At 39.6% G+C, this 11,347-nt stretch overlaps 1 protein-coding gene across 1 annotated transcript; it reads left to right on the top strand.

Moving 5' to 3' along the window:
* Positions 1-7,280: 7,280 nt before the first annotated feature.
* SNCA (synuclein, alpha (non A4 component of amyloid precursor)) lies at positions 7,281-7,457 on the top strand (the record flags this gene model as incomplete). The annotated part of the gene is made up of 1 exon (XM_010283219.1): positions 7,281-7,457. A coding segment is annotated over exon 1 (177 nt), but the record flags the coding sequence as incomplete, so codon positions are not given.
* Between the last annotated feature and the right edge of the window lie 3,890 nt (positions 7,458-11,347).

Below are 11,347 nucleotides of genomic sequence, written 5' to 3'. Positions count from 1 at the left end.
TGGTGGCCGAGCTGCAGGAGGAGGTGGGCAGGCTGAGCAGGAGATCGAGCCACGGAGCTGTGCTCTGCCGGCGCTGGTGCGCACAAGCCAGCTAGGCATGGCCGCTGTGGGGGTAGGTCCAGGATCTGTTTTGTGCCAGGAGGAAGGCAGCGTTATGGGGGATAGGGAGGGGTGGAAGCAGGTTACTGCGTGGAGCTGTAAGAGGAACCCCTCCTTACCCTCTCAGGTACCCATACAGAATAGGTGCGAGGCTCTGGGTGTGGAAGGTGAAGCGGAGGAGTAACCCGTGTAAGTACCATCACCAAGGGCACGTCAACCAACCCCTCGCAACAAGACCTGCGTTAAGACCAACACTGAGAAGAAACAAGTGTGAGTTACGGTTGTCGGTGACTCCCGAGCAGAATGGAGGCACCCATCTGCAGACCAGACCCTCTTTTCAGGGAAGCCTGCTGCTTCTCTGGGGCCCTAATTGAGAATGTCAGCAGGTGACTGATGAGCTTAGTACCACCTTCAGACTATTACCCATTCCTGATCTTTCATGTGGGTACTAACGATGTTGCAGCCAGTGGTGCAAGGTCAATCAAAAGAGATTCAGGGGCCTGGGAAGACTGCTAAAAGATTCAGGACCACAGGTAGTGTTTTCCTCAATCCTCCCAGTAATGGGGAGAGACATTGGAAGAAACAGGTATGCCCAAGAGATCAATACCTGGCTCCAGGCCTGGTACCTCTGCCAGAACTTTGCTTTTTTTAACCATGGAAGTCTTTCAGACACAAGATAGGCTATGGTCTGACAGGATCTACCTGTCCCGATGGAGGAAATGTGTCTTTGCTCGTAAGCTGGTGGGACTGGTGGATAGGGCTTGAAACTGGTACATCTGTGGCCACAGGGAATGCCATGTGAACTTAATATGTAACTGTCACCTGTGCTTTTAGTGGTTCTTCATCCCAGCCTGAGGTCCTTTTCCAGCAACACGCAGATAGTGCAGTTTCAGATAAGAGATGCTTGCTGCACTTGCAGTCGTGCTTCCACTGTAGTGTGGACATGCCCTATCACCCCCTCCATTCCTAAAAGATTCTTGTGACTCATCGGTGTGTCCCGCTGGAGCTGGTTGCGTGGGAAGATCGAAAGGAAGTGGCTTATAGGAAACAAATTTCAGAGTTTTGATAAACTGATTTGAATTTGTCACAGTTACGAGGGTTCTGAAATGTTTTTTAGAACTGCCTAATCTCTCAGTAGCAACAACACTTTTAAACTTTGAAGTTAATGCTGGGCATGTATATTCACATTAGCATTTCTGCACTGAAAAAGAGTAAATTTACATTTAAAATTGATTTGCAGGGATGACTTTAGGTATTAACTGAAACCAGTAACCAATAATTTGTAGTACGTGGCAAAATAAATGGAAGTCTTCAAATAAATGGAGTACAGGAAAACCTCAGCTGACCATAGTGCGTTGAGTAGAACGTGTACTTTTCTGCCATGTAGAATATGGGACTCCTGGAGATGTGAAGAAAATGCATGGTCAAGAAATTTAAGGTGTTTTTCCCCTAAGAAACAAGAAACAAGAAAACAAGTAAGTAAGGGAGTAGAAAAGGATTTCTTCTTTCTTCTTGTTCTGTGTACATTCAGTGTATAATTCATCTGTGCTCATATAAGCCAATGCAAAGGATAAATAACTGTAGATAAGCAAATGGCAGTACTTAATATCACAACCCAAATAAATGGTTGAGAAGTCAGTCGAGTATTTTCAGCAACAAAACTGAACAGAGCATCTCTGATAGACTTTCGGAGTTCAGCCTCGGGCTGAACATGCATGCTCTTGTTACAAGGTTTGAAATCTCAGCTTGTTAGACCTCAATTAAGAGAAATATTCAGAGGGATCGTTAGTAGAATCAGTAGAGGATTGCAGTAGAATGAGGTTTGAGACATATGCATCTAATATCATAGATGTGGGAACAGCAACTGACAGCACTAGGAAGCAGGTCAATAGAGGTGATGTTCACCAAGCTGGGCTGTGGTGGAATAAAAGTGAAGGGCATTTGAACATGTATGAAACTTCATGAAGCACTGGGATTCTATGGCTAGCTTAGAAAGCTTTATCTAGTTTATGGACTCTGGCTAGCTTAGGAAGCTTTAAGTAAATGAATAGAATTTTTGACAGGTTTGGAAAGATGTTAAATTTTGTTCTGGAAGATACAAAACAGACTAAAGCTAAACATAAGGAGACCACATCTGTTAATGTGCTGCACCTATGAATAGAAAAGTCGAAAAAGTTACTGGGAATTTTAGGCAAAAAAGTAGTTGCTTGTCATCTGCTTTAGGAAATGGGTGACACAAAGTGAAATGCCCAAAGCTTTGGGAATAATGGGTACTGTGCCACAGTTTGCTTCCATCTGTCCTATTAAACTGTTTGAAAGGAGTTTTAGCTGTTGAATGAAAATAGAAAATGAATAGAGGACATACAGGTTGAAATGTGGCAGTGAGAAGAGGAAACCTAATGTTCCAGAGAGCACAGTTTCTAAAAGGAAACAATACAGGCTTGGTACTGTAAGAACAGAGGAATTGCTTTGGCACAGATTTAAAAAAAAAAAAAAAAAAAGAAAATTGCAAGTCTATGAAGAGTTGTTCTGGCAACCAGAGAAGGTAGGTAAAAACAGATTTGGGTTCACTGTAGTGATGCTATGAGATATAATATGAAGACACTGAGAAATGCTAGTGAAGTTGTCTTAGAAATGAAGTCCATTTAAATCAACATTATTGAAGCTGATGTGACAAAACTGTCTTTTTAGGGCACTTGGAAAGACCTACTCCTCTCTTTTCATAGGATGAAGAGTTTGCCAGTTCTGGTGGTCTTGTGATGCACCAGGGTGTTCATATCACGTGAAACCTGAGGTGAAATAACACATTTTATTATGTGAATAAAATTGATTCAAGAGGTTGGAGACAGCCAAATGCAAACTAGAATCACAGATGAAAATGAGTGCATGTTCACAGTTGTGCAGTCAGTCCTTTCTTACTGTCTGAGTTCCAAGGTCTTGATATTTTTGCTTTTTTTTAATAGTTTGTGGTTTTAAAACCCTTTGCTGGTGGAGGGACTGGGAGCTGATACGCGTCAAAGTGGTGAACAACTAATAGACTTTTTGATCAGTTGCTTTCCAAACCCAGAAGTACTAAACTGAGATGTTTCTTGCTTTAAACAAAGCATGACCTGATTGTACCAGGCTTAGTGGCATCGAGACACTGTAAAATGAGGATGCCAGGCTGTGATTCACAGGAATATGGTGAGCGTGTTATTTTTCAGGTCAGCTATTCTCCAAACTTCAGAAGGTATGAAGCAGCTTTGCTTATTGGTTTTATGGGGTGTTAGCTTGTGTATCAGACTTGCCTGCCTAATTAACATGTCTACTGGCCTTTGACTGTAAATGCATAATTCATCCATCTTGCTTGTCTCCCAGGGATAAGTGTCCAGAAATATGTGGTATCAAAGATGAAATATTTACAGTCCATCTCCTGGTAATCAAAAGTAAAGCACTGGTTTGCACAAAAGATCAGGGCCAAAAAGCCCTTGATACTTCAACCATGTGTCCGTTTCCTGAAGCTGAGTCAAGATACAATATCAACAGTTATGAACCATAGTCAAGCAGTTTGCTGAATTCTTTTATCATTCTTGTTCTTAACATTCTTAGTCACTGGTATTCCTCTTTGTGTTTTTTTTAACTCCATCAGGTATCTTACAGTAAACTGTATTAATTAAAGAACCTCCAATGTATTTATGACTTCTTTGTAAATGAATTCTTCAAGTACCTAAGGCAACCTTATTGTCTGAAATACTGCACTAAATATACTTTTGAGTATGTAAGAGTAATTTCATTAATTCAGGGAAATCATGTGGTTTTCATCTGCTTTTATTGTTCAAGACTGAAAGCAACTAGTTCTCATTTTGAATTGCTCCAAAGGTTTCACACTGATACTACGTGTTACCCAGTTGCCTATAATAAGTAGGGAAAAGAAAACTTCAATGCTAATAATCTTTGTCCAGTGCTACAGTCACTATTAGAAGTTCCATTTCAAAGTTATCCTTGGCGTGGTCATTGTACACTGTCCCAGGATCATTTACTGGAATGGACAGTCTCTGCATAGATGGATACAAGTAGTCAGGCTGTAGCACGACAGAGTTCTGCAGAAGGTGATTTACTCTTTTTCTCAGCACTGTGATGCAAAGCAGACATCAACTTTACAAAGACTTAATGATTTAAGATCACTAAGCAACCTGGTATTCAGATTAACTTAATTAGTTGGTATCAACCCCCTGCATTCTGAACTGATTTGTTTGCGCGCACTTAATGCTTTTCCCCTGTTACTACTTAGTGTAAGCAATAAAATACGTGAGACTGGAAACCTATTTTATTTTTTCTTCTCCTGTGGCTAGGGTTTCAGAGCTGAAGGGTCACCAAGCTGGAGCTTATTTACAGAGTCACTCTGGTAATAGGGACTTTGATGGCATTCAGGTATTCCTTAGAGACAGGAAAGAAGGCTGTCCTTCTACTAGTATGAGTGCTTTTGCAAATCTGTGCTGTCTGTAGTTTGCTGGATTTATCTTCATGGCTCTGATTTCTGAAGCAGTGTATGAGAGATCGTTCATGTTACCTCCCATGTCAGCTTTCTTATGCAATGCCTGAAATAGGAGTAATCGTAAAAATACTGCTTTTGTAACTGCTTTTATCAGGTATCATCTTCTTGTGCCAGTAACAGTGTTAGCAGCCTGATTCTTTGCTTTTTTGTTTTGTTTGCATGTACTAAGCCTTTCCTAGGGTAATGTCTTTCTGGGATCAGAAACTAGACTTCAGAGCTTTCCCAAAACACTAATAGCAGGAACGGCAGCCCCTGGGTAGTTGCTTTTGGTAGGTGGTCATACTTGCCATGACAACATGGTCTGAGAAATGTGGGTTTAGTAATGGCATCAGGAATTGGGGGTTCTATATTGCAGTGTCCATGGAGCACCCAATTTCACTCTATTTCCTGATATTTTGCCTTTGAGGTGCATTTTTTTAAGATCTTCAGATAATGAAAGTAATTATGACTGTTGACAACACAGTGTAAGCACGCTTTATCGTTTTATTGCAAGGGAGGATTCTGCTTGAGAGCAGCTGAGCATGTGGTCCTTTGTCAGCATCAAGCCTGATGAATTTGACTCTCTTAAATGTTCTGTCATTCAACATACTTTGGAAAAGGGAGTTTTCAAAACAGTGTGTGCCAGCTCCATACAAAAAAATTAACGGAAGAAAATATAAAAAGGACCTTGATTTGTGTATCTTCTGTTGCTTTGTTTTCTTTTTTCCTTCTCTCCCAGAAAAGGAATGAGACAGAGGAAAAATAAAAAGCAATGCTGAAGCTTACCCCAAATGCATCTCTCCTTTTTTAAAAAAATGTTTTTGGAGAATATAATTTACTTTAAAACTTATTTTTGCAAGATGATACTTTTTTTTTTACATACCTCTCTTTGAGATTTCTTTAGCCATTTTAAATAATATCAAAGTGTTAACAAGTTTCTGTCTCATAATGTTATTCTGTTTCTGAAAGACTCCATACGCAATCAGATCTTAATATTCTTTGGAAGATATCACAGGTTACAAGTACATACACCTTAAGACAGTGTGCTTGCAAGAACTAGTGAAAAACTTCCTACAGAGATTTCATGTGTAGAACCCAGAGCTTTTGTAGTCCGTAGCTGGTAATAATCAAATGGTGCATCTTAATAGATGTCTTCCTGCACTCGCTAGCATTATATCAAACCTTCCCTGAGGGCGACATTTGCTTTTCAGCAAAAAACACCTTTTTTTTTTTTTTCTAGAAAAAACATGGCAATAGAGTACTGGAGGGATACAGTGAAATTTCTCATGAATTTGTATCTTATTAGGTTGTATAGGTTGGAAGATCTTTGTAACAGACTTTTTCTGTTTCTAGTTTCAGACAATATATAATTTGTTGCTGTCCTGCTCTATAATGAAAGCTCCTGCTTTTGATCATAGTAGAGATAATACTCATTTGATAACTAATTCTTCACTTTAAGTTAGAATGAGTGCTAAATGATCTGCCTCAGTTTTCAGTTAGTAGATATTTATTATTTGGGTCTTTAATAAAAATCACATATTAGGCACACTGTTTACCTTTCTAGCTTTTTCCTAGTTGCTGTTTTAATGTCAATCAAGCTATGCTGTGTGCCCTGTGATATGGACAGATGATACTCTTTCTGTAAGGAACTAAAGAAATCTAATTTATCCATAGAAAGTCTTCTCTTCATATGTGCTTCCCCAAAAAGTCTCTGAAAGGGTGGCCTATCTGCCAAGCAGAATCCATCCTGTGCTCATAAAGGGTGCAAATAGAGCTATGAATACATTTACATTTTACAAAGCTATACACTGGAAGTTTCTGTAGAATAGTCCCTTGTTTAGATGAGTAAATTTGGGTGTTTTTTCTGAAAACCTGGGCTGTGTAACTTTAAGGCATGAAGTCATCCCATCTCTTTTCTTAGAGCAGTTTCACTGTAGTGCAAGCTGCTGTCAGAAAGAGCCCTTGGGGATGAATGAGCAGAAAGAACCCAGTAATATTCTGAAAGGTAGAATGGCAACCACTGATGCATATATAGGCTAAATGAGTTGTTGTTTCCCTGGGGCATCAAGTTAGCTATTAATCCAGTTTGCTTTGGCATCTTTGGCATTCAATCTTTTTGTAAATCAGTATGTTATGGATGGACACATCAGTGAGGCAAAAAATCTCAGAGAACCATTTAAAGGTTGTATTAGAAATTCTCCGAGCAACAGTAGCTCTGCTTATTAATCAAGTGTATTTTAAAAAATAAAAGAATAATCAATGGCTTTTGAGTCTAATGTAAGCAATATCGTCATCTTTGCCCTGTAACATGCTGCAAGTGTTTGGTGGACTAATTGGAATTCATTTCCAAACTGGGATATATTGAATGCAATTATTATACGTTACACAGTGAGTTGGGCTTAATAAGGGCCCTTAAGTAATGACTTTTCTTCCCTAAAGTACAACTAGACATGAATGAAAATGTCAAATGTCTTTCACGTAAAAGAAATTGAGCCGCAAATAAGGCTTATTTTTACCTCTGTTGCTCCAGTATTACCAGATGGATAGTCTCATTTCTTAAGATCCACTTGGGGTACACAAAGTGTAATGGCCTTATGGCTCTTCATGATGATGGGCTGTCAGTGATAGATCTGATTCTCCGAAAAAACTTACAGCTCCCAGAGCTGTAATGTGTTTTTCCATCTTCTGCTTCTCCTCAGTGGCTGAGAAGACCAAAGAGCAAGTGTCTAATGTTGGGGGAGCTGTGGTGACAGGAGTGACGGCGGTGGCCCAGAAGACAGTGGAAGGAGCAGGGAACATTGCTGCAGCCACTGGCTTGGTGAAGAAGGATCAGTTGGCCAAACAGGTTTGTTTATTGACAGTCTTTTTTAGATGAAGTGAATGATGAGTAGCTTCTCTGAACTGAAGGGCAGATGGAGTGTTTTCTTTTGTGTCTGTGGTGGTATGAGTGCAGGGTGATTACACTATTTCATATGTTACATTAAACAAATGAAAAGCAAAGAAAATACCTGCTGTTTATAGCTTGTATTTTGAGTGACCTGCAGGATTTGGGAACTTGAGGAGGATTTGGCATCTAGCTTTACTGCTTCTGAGGAGTCTTAATAAATTGAGATCACAGTTTAAAGTATAATCTAGTGATGATTCTGAACTCAGCAGCTTCTGGTAGGGGCCAGCAGCTGTAGGAGTGCTGTACAGTTGGAGGGCAGGATGACTATTTTTCCACGTAACTCAGGATTGAAAAGCAACCCGCTAGAGCTGAAAGGTCAAACAGCAAATCTGGGGTTTAACAGCACAATTTGTATCCCCTGCAGATGAAGAGCAGAAAGGCTTGTGTACCAATCCGTGGTTAGATACCTTGCATCTAAATTCAAGATCTAGCTGGAGAGTCACGATCTTAATGAATATAGTGACATGAACTCAAAAATGCCTTCAAACTATCTGAACTCTTCAGATTCAATTTGTTCTAGCTCATCCTTTGAAACACCCCCATAGATATTTTTTTATTCCAGCACTGAGGTGAACATTATTTGCACAATAGTAAGAGTTACTGTACTTTTGTTGCTGGTACACTGCAGTCATATTCTTCTATTTACAGTAGGTGAAAAGCGATCCCAGATAGCTGGTGGGAATGATGTTTTCCAAAATGTGTATGGTGGTGTTTGGAGACAAAAATAACCTGAAAGAGACAAATACCTCCTTTTTGTACTGTTTTGTGTATGAACATTTAAATGCTAGGAAAAAATAGGATTATGAAGAAGATTAATATCAGCACAAAAATATGGGTGTCATGTAGATTTAGCACGAAGAAGTTCTATGGTGTATCTTATTTCCGGCTAGTGTCCAGAGGAGCTGTTAAAATTGAATCCTTGAAAACTCTTTTTTTTATCCTTATCTGTTATTGAAGTATATTCCTGTCTGTCTGAAATCCTATTGGTGCTTTAGTTTGGGGGGGAACAAAGGGGTGTTATGTTGTGGTATGCATTCACTCCACTGTGGTGGAATGGTCTTGAAAACATCTCACAAATGGTTTTGCTCTTTCAAAGCAGTTTTCTGGGGGGGTGGGGGGTTAGTCCTTTTTTGTTCAGTTACAAGTAAAATGTTACGGTTGATGTGGCCATGGTTCTTTGTAAAAGCTATGTGGAAGATTTATGAAATAGAGTCTCTAATGAACTGCCAGGGGGTACATGAGTATGGCATGGCCCCAGCAGTCTATACCCTTAGTTTCTGCTAAAGCCCTTTTGTAGTTTTAAGCTGAGAATATTCTTTTCTGTTCGTAGGTCTTTGAACCCTTTACTCAGTGTCATAAGGATCATCATTGCTGTAATATGCAATTGTGTACTTTAATATTGATCATAGCTAACACTTTTAATCTTAATATTGATATATACATATAGATCCTTATAATTATAAAGCATGAAGCAAATCTCTGCTGACTTTCATTTAATTCTGTTCTGTACATTGTAAAGCTTAAATATGAGTCATGATGGCTGTAACAGAATAAAATCACATCTGTGAAATTAAAGAACATCCGCACATTATTCCACAGCCCCATAAATAGCATCATTATTCTGAACTGGTGCTTTGTTCTTTAGATACGCAAAAACATTCATTTGATTCCTGATACTGTTATTTTTAGACTGAGATCCTCAGTCATCTATGCAGTATGGCCCTCTATGGCTCCGAACAGACTGCGTCGTGTCTCTGTCTCTTACTGGTTTTGCAAGGGATGAGTGACCATTTCAAAAATGCTACCAGAATTCAATTGTATAAAGATATTCCACAGCCTAATATTTCTGCGTTTCTGTGCAGTTCAGAGGTACATGGGATTGAATTTGTTTCGGTTTTCCAGGTAATAAACTGACAATTGGGTGGAGACCAGGTGTAGGCATTCAGAATACCAGTCAGACACAGGTTCCTTGTAGGAAACAGGGTGGGTCTTTCTGAAATAAGAGGGGTACCAACCAGGCATACAATCAAAATATCAGTGTAACTTAGTGTATTTTATCCCTATAAGGTTATGTTTCTTAAGGCTGTGATATCTCTAGTCTACTTTAAACAGGGAATAAGAGACCACAACTAGCAAATTCCTTGAGCTTCAGCATGGCTAGCAGTGCCTTTGGCAGATTGTTCTTCCTATAGACATCTGTTTGGGATTGTCCTAGAGCAAATGGCCGTGTATCCCATGTGCAAGATGAACCCTTACCTTGCTTACATGCTGTAAGCAAGTCATGGGATTTGGCAGGGAATTGCAAATGAATTTTATTCATTAAAAGTGCATAGAAGCATGATTACAGACACTTTTTCCACGGAAGACTAAGAGACATTAGCCAATAATCTGTTATTTTAGTTGGCTTCTAAACCTGTGACAGATGATTTCTTCCAGTTCACATGGACCCATATAGTCGAGTCCAAACCCTCCAACTGAATGTGGGAAACGGTGACCTCCAGAGGCCCCTTCCAACCTGAATTATTCTGTGAACTGCTATAAACTCAGCCTCCATGCAGCCGGAGGAGTTTGCTTATTTGCCATCAATTACAGGATCAAGGACTGTGAAAGAAGTATGATCAGCTGCTTCTAAACATGTGAGTGGAAGCCCATCTAAACTAATGGTCACTGCAGGGATCTGCTACCAGTGATCTGGTCACCTGTGTGAAAGCCTATGGTCTTGTGTGGGGACTGGTGTTTTTCTTCTGCCGTGATGGAAGTCTGGTTTTGACTTTCAACTCCTTGAAAACAGTTGTAGCATTTCTTTACCTGTGGGTACAACAGTATTCATGCAAAGGAAATACTAAGCAGATTCTTGGTAAAATGCTTTCTCAAGAAGTTTGAGGTTGCCTGGTGCAGCCTTTAATACCAACGTGCTTTGGACCATGAAGAACCCAGGTTTAACCCTCCAGCTGAGACCTGGCTGGAGGGCTGCTGTCACACCACAGTCGCCCACCCACCCCATAGCCGGTGTAAGCGGCAGTGCAAAGTGACAGCTGAGACTCGCAAGTGATGGGGCTGACACGATAGTGCCTGTCTCAGGACTGCCTGGGGGGGTTTACGCTTTGGCAGAAACTCACTGCTTAACACAGCAAGGGTAGTGGCAGCTAGTAGGCTTGTATTAATTTTAAAAGGGTTAACGTACTGCAAGTAGCATTTTAATAAAAGACAAAACGATTCTTATGATTATTTAGATTCCAGAAGTTCTTTCATGCATTGCCAGCATGTGTCTACTCAAAAACTATTTCTAATGCACACTAGCATTCAGCATAGAGCCTACTAATAATGGATTAACTCTTTATAAACTAGTTGTAAATGTGAGCCTAATTTTAAAATCTGCCCATAATAGTGCTGTTATTTGTCATTGTTGGGACTCTTTCTGTAAGTAGAAAAGAAGTTGATTCTCTTTTTCATCCTTTCTTCTCTCCGTTAAGAGAAGACAATAAACTGAAGTACTGGGTTATACAGATAAAGCATTTGTTTTAAATGTGGACGTTTTATTTCTATGTACAGTGTGTGTGCTTCTAAATTAGTCAAGTAAAAAAAAGAGATTAGTGATAATTACATTTACTGTAGAAATGAACATGCTTTTTTCTAAGTTAAGATGACTGTGAAATCCTTTGAATATTCTATGTTCAGCTCAGCATAAGTGTGTAGATCCTGATAGTATGGAGGGGTACTAGCTGGTGAGTATCTAGTGTATAATATTGCCTGAGAACAAAATAAGGATTATAAAGTTTATTATTTTC

The sequence above is a fragment of the Phaethon lepturus genome, unplaced genomic scaffold (genome assembly GCF_000687285.1).
Source record: "Phaethon lepturus isolate BGI_N335 unplaced genomic scaffold, ASM68728v1 scaffold9133, whole genome shotgun sequence".
NCBI classification, from domain to species: Eukaryota; Metazoa; Chordata; class Aves; order Phaethontiformes; family Phaethontidae; genus Phaethon; species Phaethon lepturus.
The sequence above is the reverse complement of the archived record's forward strand: the minus strand, read 5'-3'. Positions and strand labels throughout refer to the sequence as shown.